The sequence below is a fragment of the Centruroides vittatus genome, unplaced genomic scaffold (genome assembly GCF_030686945.1).
Source record: "Centruroides vittatus isolate TY-2023 unplaced genomic scaffold, ASM3068694v2 contig_971, whole genome shotgun sequence".
NCBI lineage: Eukaryota > Metazoa > Arthropoda > Arachnida > Scorpiones > Buthidae > Centruroides > Centruroides vittatus.
In genome coordinates, this window is record NW_027122644.1 from 2,686,376 (window position 1) to 2,702,718 (window position 16,343).

The window sequence follows — 16,343 nt, forward strand, 5'->3', positions numbered from 1 at the left end:
TATCACATTTTATTTTGCTATAATGATAACAGTTATATTTTAAACTAAATATCTGTTTAAATGTAGAAAAATGCATAATTTAAACAGTTTATATAAAAAATTAAATGGACTATTTAAAATATATTGAGTATTATTTTTAAAAATTAAAAATGGCATAATATTCAATTAACTTTTAATTTGATAAATTATGATAGAACATTTGAATTTGGATATTAAATTATGATAAATGTAATGCCTGAGAAATTTTCTTCATTGAAATTATTGCTTGTTCTGTAAATAATAATCTCAATAAGAATTAAAAATATATTTAAATATGGTCCTGTTTGTGATTATCTGTAAAAAGTTTTTCAAGAAATTAATACAGTAGAGCATCGATTATCTGACCCCCGATCAACCGTCACATCGGTTAACCGACCGTGTTCTAGTCGGCAAATTCAAATGTCCGCTAGTGACCTGGCGCTACAATATTTGCCTGTCTTGGCTACTTTAATATTATTTTTGTTAAATTTTTGCGTGTTTTAGCTGGAAACACTAGCTCGACCATGAAAGGAGGGCAGTATTTAAACCAGGCTTAATTTTCTATTTTTTCTTTATTTCTGTATTTATTTTGTGCAAAATAAAGAAATAATTTAACGATGATTATTATTTAAAAAAAAAAAAAAATTGTTAGGATTAACATTGATGAAAATTCAACACGAAGTAGGTTAATAGCGATATACTAATATGCTTATTACATGGGATATACTAATATACTAATACACTATACTAATAATGTATTTTTTCATACTTTTCGGTTATCTGTTTTTTCAGTTATCCGAACAACCTCAGTCCCCAATTGAGTCGGATAATCGATGCTCTACTGTATTTAAAAAAGAATCTTGCTGACTTTATATAACAAGGTTATGAGCAATATGAGATTCTTTTGTATATTTAATACAGATAAAATAGAAATATACATGAAGTCAAATATTTATCTTAAATGATGGTGATGAATGAAAAAGTCAGATTCTCAAATTGCATATAACTGCTTTACAGTTACAATAAATATATAATATATCAGTGTCATAATGAAATTGTTATTTATTTTATATAGTCATATAAATTATATCTGACTGTGGTTTTATGGCACTTGAAATTCTGTGCTTATAAAATACAGCTTTCTTCTTTAGTAAGGTTAGCCACACCTCTTATAACATTTTAAACATATAATATAAGAGGACACTTATCTATGCATATAATTTTTTAGAACTGCCATTTATCTCTCAGATGTGACACTCAATATTGTTTTAATATTTTCATTAAAATAATCTAATATAAACAAGTAAAAATAAATAAATGAGATAAATTATTTTGATAATTATTACCAATTAATGAAAGCATAAAATATTAGATATGGAAAGCATTTTTCACTAGTGTCTGAGTTATGAATATTTATTTGGATTAAAAATGTGTTCCTGTGGAACAGTAAAACTAAAAAATATTAATGCACAGGTAAAATTATAATATGTCAATGTCAATTTTAAAATTGTAACAATTAAAGAAAATTTATATTTGGAAACAGTATTAAAGAATAAATAAGCAGAAATATAAATGAAACAGAAAACTATGAAATATGAAAAAAACACTCTTTAAGATATTAAAATGCAAACTATTGAAACAAAATAAAAATTACATTCAAATACTTTATTTTTTTTATAAAACACCACCAGGATTTATTACTACAAAAGAAAAATAGTAGAATAAATATTTGAATTTATATTCAAATTTACAAAAATATTGAAATGCAAAGGCTTATTTAAAATAAATATATAGAATAAGATAGAATTTGTAAAAGCATTATTAAATTTTAATTTTCAAACAACTTTATTTTTTATATGTTTAAAGTATAAATTATCTATTTAAAAGTACACATATTACTTTAGCATATTGCCAAAAGTTAAAAGTTTATAATTCAAGTTATACAGAAGTACAATTAATAGACAGTAAAATTACAAGACATTTAACAATTAGTATTATATAATAGATAAACTGGGGAAACATAACTCTTGTTACAACAACAGTGAATATTAAGTTCTTAGCAATACTTTATCTATTATGGATCTCCGCTGTTGAAAATTTTCAATAATAGAAGCCAATTTTCAGAAAGAGAAAAGATGAAGAGTTTAGAAATTATTACACATTTCAATCAGTAGACTTTAAGTTACATTGCAGCTAATCACACAATATATTTGGCATCAAAGTGTATGACAAAATTTTTAAGGATGCACTCATATTTTCTGACACAATACAGAAACCTACAGAGAAACATCTCATTAAATGGAATTAAATGATATTGATGAAATGGAATTTGCTGATCCAATGAGTTATTCTAAAACATAGTGTTAAGTGCTATTTTAATGAAGATTTATGAAACAGATTATAAGTCAATTGGATAATATAATTGTTTTAATGTAACAATAAATTTATTATTTTTATAAAAAAATTCTCAAAGTGTATGGTGCTAAATATAGTTTTTTGATAGACAATAACAATCAGATAAATTATTGAATAGGGTGATAAATCTGACACTATAAATTTTGTTCAGTAGTAATATTTAATTTTTGCCTAATTCTTATCTGCTTAATGACATTTAATTATTATTCTAATGAATTTTGCTATGTCAAATGAACTCAAACTTCTAATAGCTAATAAACAGTAATATTTATTATTATATCATAAAATTGCTATCTATTATTAATGTCAATCATGCTCTAGAAATGATGATGAAACTCTAAATATATTTTTCTAATTATGAAAACAGAAATAAAAAAAAATGTTGTTCTGAATTTTTGTCTTATTTTCTCACAGCTCTTCATACCTCTCTTCAGCTTATTCTGTGTCGCAAAGTATCCTGTATATTACTGAAAACACAGTTGACATTGGTAAATTTATCGAGAGTAATATTTGTTAAAGTTTTAAAATTCACACTAACTTCTCTTAATTATATTGTAGGTAATGGTCCTACACTACTTATGATAGTTAGGTAAAGCAACAAGAGAAGTAAAGCACTTCAGACTGAACAATGTCCTGGATGGGTTCTAAATGCTTACCTTCAGATAGATGGCTTGAAATTGTAAACTTATCACCATTTAATCAGTGAGGTATGAAGAATGCTAAACCATCCATTCCTCACTTAAGTCCATATGTAGTAGTAGTATATGATAATGACAGTGGCAAATTGTTATTGCTGTAAATTGGTATATATTTCATTTTGATTTATATTAAAAATGATAAGTATTAGACACTGATTATCAGTTTAGTTAATAAAGTTAAAAGAAAAAAATTTTTTTCTTGTTTGATTGGATTTGTCAAATTTTTGATTATTTTTTCTGTTCTATTGGGAGTTAATGACAATTTCTGAGTGTTACATCTGATGATCTAAGAAAATGGTAAGATTATATGGAATAGGTAAGTGTAATTTTATGATGTAATAAATTTTCATTGAAATTTTTAGTTACTGCTCTAGAACATAGAAGGTGAATAAGATGGCTAATATAGATATAATAATTTTAAAAAGAAAGTAAAACACACTGAGTACAGCATTAACAGTCTTATTTTCGCTAGTGCTTTCAACAAACTTACATTCATCATCTTTAGACAAACAAAATTTAAAAATAGAATACAATGTTTTAATACAAATGGAATACGTATTATTTAAATTGAAATTCAAAACTGTTATGAGTGTATTCAAAATTCAATTACACTAGAATGTTGTAACATCATGCACCACTTGTGAATATAAACTCATGTTAAACGTGTGATGGTAGTAGTATATCACTATTTAATCATTTATATATGGTAACACACGCTGGGTAGGTTGAGTGTGTTGCATGGCTCCAAGGTTGTAAGGAGAGATCCCCATATCAAAATGACTTTCTGATCACTGCAGCATCTGAGTAGCATTGTTTGAGCCCATAATGGGTTGTAGTTCTGTTTGAGCACCTTTCTGTGATACATTTTCCTTCTACCATGCTATCCTAGTGATCAACTAGGTGGTTAGCAAGCATTCATGTTGTGATCCAATGTACTGTACCTTGTGTTCACCCTTGTTATGGGATTCTACAATGGTACAGCATAGATTCCCAATTTTTCTTTTTACAATAGATTACTTTCTTTTTATATGACATTTGGCATGAGATTTAAGATGTATTGTTTAATAATTTTAATATTTACAGAGAAAAAAATTACGATATAATTATAGAATGCAACTTTTTAAGCAATATAAATTTATAGCTGTTATCAATAGTGAGTCATCTATGTCTGAAAATACTTGATTTTTACTATTTTTGATTTGTTAGGATTTGTTTTAAAGTCATTTTTATTATAATGGTTTCTAATTGAAAAAATTTTCTTTGTAATGTTGCTTTATTTGAGTAATTATCACTAATTCAATATATTTAACTGAGTAAATTATTTTAGAATTTATTTTAACTTCATTACCATCTTTTTCAAAATATGCATCAAGGTTATGAATATGAAGATAAAATGAAATACGCTCTCCTTGCATAATTTGTATAATTGTATAATTTATTGTTGTTTTTTCTGTAAATTTTTCGTTGGATGGAGAATTATTTTTTTTAAAATTAAAACAAAGTTTGTTCAAAAGGGACCACCATTTATTTTTCTTGTGTTCTTAGACAATACACATTCTTGGCAACTGACCTTTCTCTGTAGGCTACTTGTCGCCAGAAGTTAAAAAATGTCCTTTTAAAAAACACAAAATATGTTCAATTAAAATTACAAGTAATTTCTAAAAAAGAACTGGTGACATACAGACTTGTTGCTTATATCCATCCATACTCGGGGTTGTTGCTGCTTTTATATACTGAGAAGAAGTGCTGGAAAATGTAGATTTTCAGAAAGTTGTCCCCTGGTGACGATACATGTAAAATTCTTCTGTAAATCAGTCTTTATTATTATTATAGTCAACTTGCATCAATATGAATTGCTAAAGGAAAAGTTGTTAGTTTGCTTTATCAAAAAATCATTGTAACAGTTTTCAGGGTCAAGGTCAAGATTGTATAGTTTAGGGAGTTGTAATATTGAGGCTTAACAGGAGATCAAAATCTCTAAATTATAATATTTTGTATTAATTTACTAAATAAAGTTAAATAAAATAAAATTTATTTACAAAAACAAATGAATGTTTTAAATGTTTTCAAATCAAACAAAGGAGGAGGAGATGGTATTTGCTGTTTAAGTGTGAAGCAGTATGTCAGAGTGGTTAAACAAAACAAAGCTAAAAGAAATCTGTTTTTTTTTTCTGTTTAAGATTGAAGAAGTAGAAAATACATTATTTCAATTGCAAATGTCTTTAGCTAGTCATCTATGTCACTTTCAAACTGCAGATAGTGACATATGATGTATACTACATTCATTGCATTCTTGATAGAAGGCTTAGATACAGAGGTGGGTCTAGGTTTTTCAGGGCCTGGGGCTTATTGAAGTTCTGTGGTTCCATTTTTTGTTTAAGAATCTTTAAATTGGGTTTAAAATTCATTTTTAATAACATCAAAATCAGAGTTGAAATATATTTATTTATGAGATGATGTTGAATGACAAACTTTATATCGATAAGTGCTCATTGTTAATGAAAAAGTATTAAAAATTTATGATAATAATTCAATTTTTGTGGGCTCTTGACACTTTGGGGCCCAAGGCTTAAGCCCTATTAGACCCTATGTAGATCCACGCCTGCTTAGATGGCTGATCACTGTCAATCTCACTTTCATTTACAAAATCGTCATTTTCATTGAGCACTGTCCTGACTGGTCCTGACACTATTGTGCAGAGTATGATTTATGAGTTTGAGTTATATTAATGGTGGCATGTACATAACCAAAAACTAGCCAAAATGCCAACTCCATTTTTGGCATACAAAGAGTAAAAAAAAAAGAAGCTGAATTTGGTGCAAAGTAGCCAAACCTGTTGTCACTGTATCATTTTCTGATATGCAAATTAACACTTGTTTACATGATATCGCATTCATTTAAAGGGCATGACATCCTTAAACTTCTCCTATTTTCTGAGTACAGTAGAATGGGCTACTAAAATCAGATGTTTGAATTGCTCTACAATCAGAAGTTGAACCTGTCTTTGCTTACTAGGAGAAGAAAATTTATTCTACTCTAAATGGAACTTTTATTACATACAATACAATTTTTTATTGTTCACTTTGAAAAATATAAAAAGCAACCATTATTGGAAATAAGTTTATTTCTTGGTAACAAATTCTGGTAAAATTTTTGTTCACTTTATCATGTGAAAATTAATGTTGTGGCAATTTGCCAGGGCAACAGCAAAATTTGCTTTATCAGTGTTTTTTTTTAAGGTGAGTTTATTTATAGTTATTTTTCATGTAAAAGTTTTATAGAAACTTTGTCAAATGCTTTATCCAAGTCTAAAAATAAAGCATAAAACTGGTAATCATTCAAAAATGATGACCTCAAAGAATGAACTTGTAAAAACATTCTAAAATAGAATCTTGGCTAACATTGTTTTTGTATTGATTATTGCCTGAAGCAGGTTCCTGAAAGAGACTGAAAGCATTTGCTGTTGTTGCTTGGATTGAAACATTATCTTGCTGGAAAAGTGTGTAAGGTTTTTCTTGTTAATATGGCAGTTCCAGCTTTGGAAGTTTTGTAAAGCATAAAATTTGCATTATTTTTTCTACAGTTGTAGTTGAAGTTAAAATAATTAATGCTTTTTCAATTTCATTATTTTCTCAAAAAGTTAGACAGAAATATAATTATATTTTATCCAAAAGCTAAAATTTTTTTTTTATAGAAGTAAATATTTTTCTTAATACTGATGATATTGTCTATTGTCTATAATTTGATGGCATGGGAATCTCTCTCTGTTTATATATTATGTATAAAATTACTTGATTACAAATGAAAGATATTGAGGATATGTAAAAAAGTTCTTTAAATATTTTCAGTAAGTATTCAAAAATATCACTTGGGATATGCTTTAAAAAATTCAATAAAAACTTGATCCAATCCAGAAGTGGTCCCTGCTTTTATTTTTCTAATAACTTTCATAATTTATAGACCAAATTAAAATCTTGAATCATTTTGTTTTCTTTCAAATTTTTTATTATTAAAAATTTTTTTCTAAGTTTAGTAAGAAATTCAAACATTTTTCTGTTTTTTTTCCTATATAAAAAAAAGTTAGGAAAACCTTGTGTTTACTTGTGCATTAGAGAACATATGTATAAAAATATTATAATATCTATTCTTTGTATCATATTATTCTGTTAAAGTTTTGAAATAATTTTTACTACTGTATAAAAAGTTTGTTATAAATCAGTCTGTTAAGTTAAATCTCAAAAATAGTATTAAAGTTTACTGTTTATGTAATAAATTGATATCTTTAATACTAGTTGTATTTAGTAATCTTAAACTGAAAAAAATAATGACACATTAGGCTATATCAGATGTATCTTGACATCCTGACTTCAAGAACACACTACTACTATTTGAAGCCCTTGTGGACATATAGTGCTAATCCTCAGAATTACATTTCTGACGTAATTGAATTTGAATGTCTGAATAAAGTCCAAAATTGAAAAATTCCAAAATGATGAGGTGGCAGCCACATTCTACAAGCAGTTTTTGGAGAGCAAAAATATTAACACTATTCATATGATTTTAAGACTTTTTCGAACATTTAAACTCAGTGACCTCAGAGAGATGATTCTGAAGGTTAGCACTATATGTTTCCAATGGCTTTAACTATAGTCTCATTCATAATGTTCCAACTTAACCTGATACAATGCAAAATTATCTGTGTATAAAAATATGCTGATATTTTACTGTTTTTTAATATACTTCTTATAGTTACTTGTGATTCCAATTTCCTTTAGAATCTTAAAAATTTTGTTTTTATATGTTAATATTTAAACAAATAATTTTTTAATATCTTATAATTATAACAATTTAAAATTTTGAATTAATTTTTTAGTATTTAGCAACACCTGAAAGCCAGTCTCTTCGCTGTGATTTAATTCGTTACATCTGTGGAGTTATTCATCCATCAAATGAAGTTTTATGTTCTGATATCATTCCACGTTGGGCCGTTATTGGATGGTTATTAACAACTTGCACATCTAATGTGGCTGCATCAAATGCAAAGTTATCACTATTTTATGATTGGTTATTTTTTGATCCAGAAAAAGATAATATTATGAATATTGGTAGGTACTTTTCCAATTATTATGTATTGTAATTTAATAAATTTATAGCAAGTTTTTTACAATTAGTAATTATTATCAACATAAAGCCAAAGAATATGTACAAAATAATGTAATAATAGTAATGGCATGGGAAATAAAGTAATAAAATAATAATGAAACGAATGAAATGCTCGAGTGAGATTACCGAAAGTATTTTTAGTACTTTTATTCATTTCATTATTATTAAAATGGTGCCAAGTTTTATAAACTTTCATGATAACATACAGTAAATAAACAAATGCTTCTAAGAATGTAAGAAAACACTAGAATGCTATTTAATACAAAAAAATAAAGAAATATGTGATATACTATTATTTACTTCTACAGGATATATATCAAGTTAATGGTTTATAAACACTAATGAAATGATTTGAAACAAATTATAAAACCAAATCACAAAAGATAGAAAAATGGCAACAGCCAGCTGATAAATTACTTTTTCTCACTTTTGGAACTAGTTTATAATATTTTCGCCAATAGATCCATCCTAAGAATTGCTGAAAATTTCATGATTTATATGAAAATAATTGTGAAAATATATAACTAAATGATGATAGTTTTTAATTCAAAATTATACTGATTTATATATTGCAGTAAGATTTTCATCTTTGTAAGTCTTGATTATAAAGACATTTCTATTTGTCTTTTAGAGATATTAAATTAAAATTTATTTCAATGAATATAAATCTCTCATTATTAATTTATTGGTTAATCTATTAATTATTATAACAATATTAATAAATTACAAATATTGAAGGTATTTTTATTAGAAGATTACTTATATTTCATCCAATAATAATATGTTTTTCAAATTGAATCAATCATTTTGTTAAAAATACAATATAATTAAATAAATGCAAAACTACAACTAAGTTATGTTAAACTGAAATTTTTTTTACTTTTAGAACCTGCTATTCTTGTAATGTACCATTCCATGAGACCACATCCAGCTATTACTGCAACGTTACTTGATTTTCTCTGTCGAGTAAGTATTACTTAGTTGGCTTTTGAAAGTAAATATTGATGTATAAAAAGGCTTAAGTATATTTGTCAAAGGAAAAATTGATTGTTTATGCTAAAAATGATCTAAATTAGACTGAAAAAATTTGATGTTAAATATATTTTTTGGTAACTTTGAGTTAATAGTGTTTGTTTGGATTAATTTAACATATTACAATTTGCAAAATATGCTATTGCAAATTCTAAACATAATTACATTTCATTAAATAAGCTATGTTTAGTGCATACATTTCAACTAATAAATGTATATCTATCTCTATTTTTGATGTTAATCAGTGTAAGCTGAGATAATTTACAGTGCATTTCTTAAATTTAATATGTTTATTTTTGCATTTTTGAATAAAATAACAATAAAATACACATAAAGAAAAGCACTTTTGGAATTCCATGAATATTTTACATTGTTAGAAAGAAGACAAAATGAAAAAATTAAACATATAATTGTAGTTTTTGATGTAATACTGACAGTTTCACAGTTTTAGAATAAAAACTCATTTTTATTGTAAAACTAAAACTTCATTTTTACATTGTGTAACTCATTTGTTTTTTAAATAAGCCCTCTAAAGAGGAATATATAACCTCACTTAAACTGGCATGCCAGCATTCCCTTGGGATAAACCGGCATGTCAGTTTTTACTATACGGAAATATCTGATTTTGTGGTCTCCCCTGGATAGACTGATGGTAAATCTGCAAAAATAAAGTAAAAACAATAAACAATAAATTACAGGAAGGAATAATAAAAATGGATACAAATAAAGCATATGTATAATAATAAAGCAATATACAGAATCTTTAATGACTATCTTTGTCATATAAAAAAAGTCTTTTACAATGATGTGATCTTTAAAGCTGGAAGCACATTCTGCTCCAATCCTCAAACCACAAGTTCACAAAGATTGCCTGAAATTTCAAGCAACTTTTGTGAATTTTTACAATGATGCTTAAAACTATGAAAATCTAAGTGTAAAAAATGTTTTACACCTGAAATGATTTCTGAAATTGAGAAAAGATGATCTAATTGAGTGGTATATATTTAAGTGGTTAAACAGTTCATAAAAGCAGGATACATTTCTGCTTCTAACAGACAGCATTCTTAAACTGATATAGTTAGAGAGTAATAAATTATTAAAAGTTTTAAAGGTAAGAATTTCATCAAAATACTGTGTATATTTGGGTAGGTCAAGAAATTTTATTCTAGTCTTAGCAGTAACATTAGAGTCCTGTATAAGGTAAATTGGCAACTTGATTTAGAAATAGATAGATTTTGATAGCTTTTTGTTCAGCTTTACTAAAAGTAAATGGGAAGCAGAGGCTTGAATTGGTAGTGTGTAATCAATGATGGACTGGATAGTAGTAAGATGATGAATGAAGAACTATACTAGAAGAAATAGATTTTGGGTGACATCAAATTATTCCTCCCTGAAAGATAGCCACTTTGTGAGATATGCAATATGGAGATTAAATGTTAGTTTAGTATCAAAGGTAATTCCTAAGTCAACTATGCAAGAAATTAATTGTTTTATGTAGATCAATGTAAAACTTGCTAATGTTTAATAAACTTTATTTATAAAAATTCTTTGTATATAGTTAACCAGTAATCATTTCAAGATATCTCTATTCTTTTTATGTGATGGAATTGTGGAGGAAGAAGTCATAGATGAGACAGTTTTTTTTATATAATCATCATTTTTTTAGTGATTTTATATATTCCAGTGATAATATTTTATGTATGTTATTTCCCTCAGATGCATTTCTTCATTTAATTTGTTTTACATTAATGCAACCAATGCAAAATTATATTATCAGAATGGTGGAACATTATAATTCATTAAAAACATTACTTGAATACAAAGTTTATTGAAGCAGTATATATACAACTTTATCAGCTTTATTATTCTTGTAATTTAGCTATTTGATTTAGAAGAACAGGTGGATAGCATTACATATTTTCAGAATTTTTAGTTTAATAATAATATAATTTATTTATAATCATTATAATGCTCCAAATACCTTTAAAATCCAGTATAAAATTTAATCAAACAATTTAAGTGTTGTTCAATTAAATGTTGTACTGGATTTTAAGGGTATTTCTATATGTGCTGTTTGATTAATTTTCTGATTGCTTAAATTTTGTTCAAATACTTTGTTTTAAATTCTGATGAAATCTAAAATAAATGTAAGTAATCATGCTTAATTAAATATTATAAACTGTATTTTATTTATTGAATAAATGAAGTTATATCAACAGAAAAACTGAAATTTTTATTTATTACAAATTATTTACATTGTTATATGTTTTGGATTTGAAGAAAAAATTTTTACTATTAATATAATTCTCATATACTACAATTTTAAAATTAACTAAATATAAATGCGATGCAAATCATTTCTGTTTGTTATTTTTAATTTTGCTTTCTATTATCTAAATTTGCTTTGATTAATTTAATTAGTTTGAATTATTATTTTAGTTTATAAATAATTTTGTTCTCTCAAATGTATTATTTCTATAACTTTTGGATCAAACTTAAGTACCTGAAATTTCTTTAGTGATTTGTTATCTCTGTTAGATAGATTTACATATACATTTTTAATCCACATTTTAATATTGTATAAAAGTAGACTAATCACTTATAAACTTTTAAATGCTGCATTATTTTTGAGTAACATTCAATAAGAAAGAACCAAAAATATCCCAGGACATATTTTAAAATGTTTTTGTCATATAATAGTTGTCTAGTTAAACATTATGGATCTGTTTCTATATGTTCAAAATTAAAGAAATAATAATTTTATGAAAAATATCTTATATATTGAACAGTAAATTTTTATTATATTTTTAACATAAAAATAAAAAAATTTTATTTTTTAATAAATAGATTATGTCCAATTTTTGTGTGCCTCTTGCTAGAGAAGTTAGACAGGGTATTTACACATCATTAAGACAGATATTAGAAAAAAGAGTTTTACCGTAAGTTATTCAATTTTATATTTAGATATAAATTTTTAATTTTTTGAATAATAATAATAATTTATAATAATATTTTAATAATTTTTAGGTCCTTATCTCCACTTTTTGATAATCCAAAACTTGATCGAGAATTACGCTCAATGATCAGAGATTCTTTTGCAGAATTTTGTACATTAGGAGAAGGTATTTGTCTATATTTAATTTTTATACATTTTATTACAATAATTTAAAAAAGATATTGTTTTATTAAGAATTAAATGTAAAATTAGCCAGTTAAAATGTTGATAAGTTAAATTATATAAATTACTAGTTTCCATAACTTAAATTCAAAGAAAATTTATGCAGGGATTGTATAAAAAAGTTTATTGACTATTTTCATAATGTTATCAAGAATAAAAAAATTAAGTGCTGGATAAAATTTAAAATAAAATTCTTTTCTGTTTCTGTTAAATCAAATGTAATAATGCAAAATTCAAATTAAAATCAGTCTGAAATTATTTGAAATATGAATATGGATATTGTTGTTTTAGATATAAATGTTTAAAAATAATATAAAAATTAAATGTAATAAATAAAATAGATAGATAAGTAAAAAATATTTTTATTAAATAAAATCATAAGAACTTTTAATGACATCAGAGAAATAATTTCATATAAATATCATACCATAAATCAGTGTGAATAATAATAGGATGATAATTTATTTTATGTGATTCACTTTCTGAAATATTAAATGTGTAAAATGTTCATCTATGTTTTTGAGTTTTTAATGGATTATAGTAATTACATATGATATTAATATAAAGCAAAAGATATAAATTACCTGTATAAATTTTTTTTAATTTTAAAAAACTAAAGTTGCAAAATATCGTCAGGACATTGCAGAGATGATGCTATTATTGATTAGTAATAATTATAAGCCTACTGAATTTATTATGGTTAAAGATGTATTCTCCATAATAACTATTCATGCTGACATCAGATGTTAAGAGAGAAATAAAATTCTATGATAATTTTTTACTTCTAATTCAGCTGTGAATATATTAAATATATGAATAAATTTTTTGAAAAGTTTAATGAGCTTAAAGTTATGTTTTCAAATTTATTCATATGTATAAAGTTTGATGGCTTAATACATGTTTACTTACATTTAAGTAAATTTATTTTGGAGAGAAAGAGGATACAGAAATATAATCTGTAAATTTGTTGCAAGACAGTCATTAAAATTTTTTACTTGTTTTAGAACAATATTTTGAAGTGCTTTATGTTAAGAAAATAATTGCATATCAAATACTTGGTTTTGGTGTTAATAGAAAAAATTTGGAATCTGAAGAGTCAAAGACAATGAAGTTATTTAGTTTTGGAATAAAGAATGTAATGCTAATATTCCTGTTCACACCAATATCATTTATCCATTTCTTTTTTGCTGAATAAAGTTAGTGATTTATTGAGTGAACTGGACTTTTGAACCATAGAATTTACATTTGTTGATTGATTTATGATAAATTCATTTATCAGTTTCAGTCATTTGTTAATTTAATGAAACTTGGTTATTTTGACATTGAAACACATCATTTTGTTTAGCTAGATGATATTTAAGATTACTGTGAATGTGTGAAGTCTAAATATTTAAAGTTTCAGTAAACTTCAGTTATCTTTTATAAGTAAGAAAAAAAGAATAGCAAGTTAGTATAGTAGTCACAATTTAATTCTTGAGTAGATACTGTAATACATCTATCAGATTGTTTTCAAGATAGAAAATAAGCAGTATATATACAACTTTATGAGCTTTATTATTCTTGTAATTTAGCTATTTGATTTAGAAGAACAGGTGGATAGCATTACATATTTTCAGAATTTTTAGTTTAATAATAATATAATATAATTTATTCATAATCATTATAATGCTTCAAATACCTCTAAAATCCAGTATAAAATTTAATCAAACAATTTAAGTGTTGTTCAATTAAATGTTGTACTGGATTTTAAGGGTATTTCTGGTGTTATAGTGATTTATATAGATATCCAGTTTTAAGAAGATACTATAACTTATTCATATTTAATTATAAACAATTATTTCCATTTGTTTACTTATATTTATTTTACATGTGTTGTTTGATTAATTTTGTGATTGCTTAAATTTTGTTCAAAACTTTTAAGTAAATTTTGATTTACTTAAAAATGTCAATGACTTCCATAATTCATTATTTAACAAGATAGTGGAATATAGTGGAATTTCTATTTGTAAGTAGCAATAGGAAGAATTATAACAACTTTGAGTGTCTGCTTGGATTCCTTTTTATTTCTGAAATACTCAGTTTAAAGTATATAAAGATAGGTTTAAAACATTTTATGACTATCATGAGATAACAATTTATATAATAATTACTGAAAATTGTAATAAATACTATTTGATACTTAAAAATGTTAATAATAGCATATAATAAGAGAAATATTTGATTAAATAACTAATTATCTCTTCTTAAAATTTTAATTTCAATATTACATGTAATACTGTATTTCTGCCAAAATTATTATGAATTATTTTATTTAGAAAATTAAGTCAGCTCTCTTGGAGATGTTGCAGAATCTTATAAAATTATGTGTAAATCTATAATATATGATAAAACACAATTATTAATAGTTATACATAGTTTATATATTAGACAATTTAACAATATTGTTTATGTTATATTCATTTTTATAGGAAAACCTGAAGAACCAATACCTATCAGAGAACCTGTAGAAGTATTGAATGATGGAAATTTTAATTCTACACCAAATAATAATGAAAATGAAGCTCAGTTTAGTGAGGATGAAGATGATATTCCTTTAGGTAAAAGATTCTTTAATATCAATGCAAATCATTTAATCATATATTAGTTATTGGTACAGATATTGATTTTCAGTATATAAGTTAATGATTCAGGATTTTCAAATTAAAAAATGAAGTTTTGCAAAATACTAAGCATTTTTTGACTGATATAATTTAAAGATTTCAATCTCAGGCAGTCAGTAGATTGGTCCAACTGGAATAATATACAAAAAATAAATATTAATTATTTTGTATTTTTCAGCTTTTGTTTTTCTTGAAAAATTATTAAATATTTTTGGTTACTACTGTTATTTTCTATCCATATGATTTCTTTTATAAGGATTTGACAAAACTTTATATTTTCTTATTTAAAAAATTAATTTGTGCTCTTTTTTACATTCATTTATACTTCTGTTTAAAATGTAAATACTGATTAATAACTTATATTAAATTATGCTTTATATTAAAAATGGATTTGATGGAATTTGTAGAAAGTTTTAATTACAGTAGAGCACAGATGGGCAACCTGCGGCTTGCATTCCTATATTTTGCGGCCCGCAACGCATAAAATGTGAATAAATATATCAATTTTCCAGGTTAAGAAAGTATGCAGCAAAAATTCAAATGTTATTTTTACAACTTATGTATGTGAATAGTTTTTCCCGCAATGAATTTAGTAAAAATTAAAACAAGAAACCGGCTAACAGACACATCAAAACTAATTTAAAACTAGCAGTGACGAATATTTAACCAAATATTTTCAATATATTACGTTTACATCCGTTCCAGAAGCTAAATTAAGTATACCTAATCTAATTTATAATTATATATGAATAAATAATTCTGATTTACCAACATTTTTTTTTACTCTTTCTCTTGTATGCGGTCCACATCAATTCAAAAGTCTTAAAATGCGGCCCTTACATAGAAAAAGTTTGCTCATCCCTGCAGTAGAGCATCGATTATCCGACCCCCAATTAACCGACTTATCGGTTAACCGACCGCATTCTAGTCGGCAAATTCAAATGTCCGCTAGTGATGTGGCACTACAATATTTGGTTATGTCTTGGCTACTTTAATATTATTTTTGTTAAATTTTTGCATGTTTTAGCTGGCAGCACTGGCTCGCCCATGAACGGGAGGCTAGTATTTAAACCAGGCCTAATACACTAAACTAATAATGTATTTTTTCATACTTTTCGGTTATCCGACTTCTCAGTTATCTGACCAACCCTAGTCCCCAATTAAGTCGGATAATCGATG

General features: G+C 25.2%; 1 protein-coding gene across 2 annotated transcripts in view; it reads left to right on the forward strand.

The window, feature by feature from the left end:
• Positions 1–16,343, forward strand: part of IntS3 (integrator complex subunit 3) — a 111,885-nt gene that overhangs the window by 52,335 nt on the left and 43,207 nt on the right. For both annotated transcript variants that reach the window (XM_067282891.1, XM_067282892.1), the window contains exons 11-15: positions 8,005–8,236; positions 9,181–9,260; positions 12,174–12,265; positions 12,354–12,448; positions 14,973–15,101. In XM_067282891.1, coding sequence (XP_067138992.1) covers positions 8,005–8,236; positions 9,181–9,260; positions 12,174–12,265; positions 12,354–12,448; positions 14,973–15,101 — 628 coding nt within the window. The remainder of the gene's footprint in view (positions 1–8,004; positions 8,237–9,180; positions 9,261–12,173; positions 12,266–12,353; positions 12,449–14,972; positions 15,102–16,343) is intronic.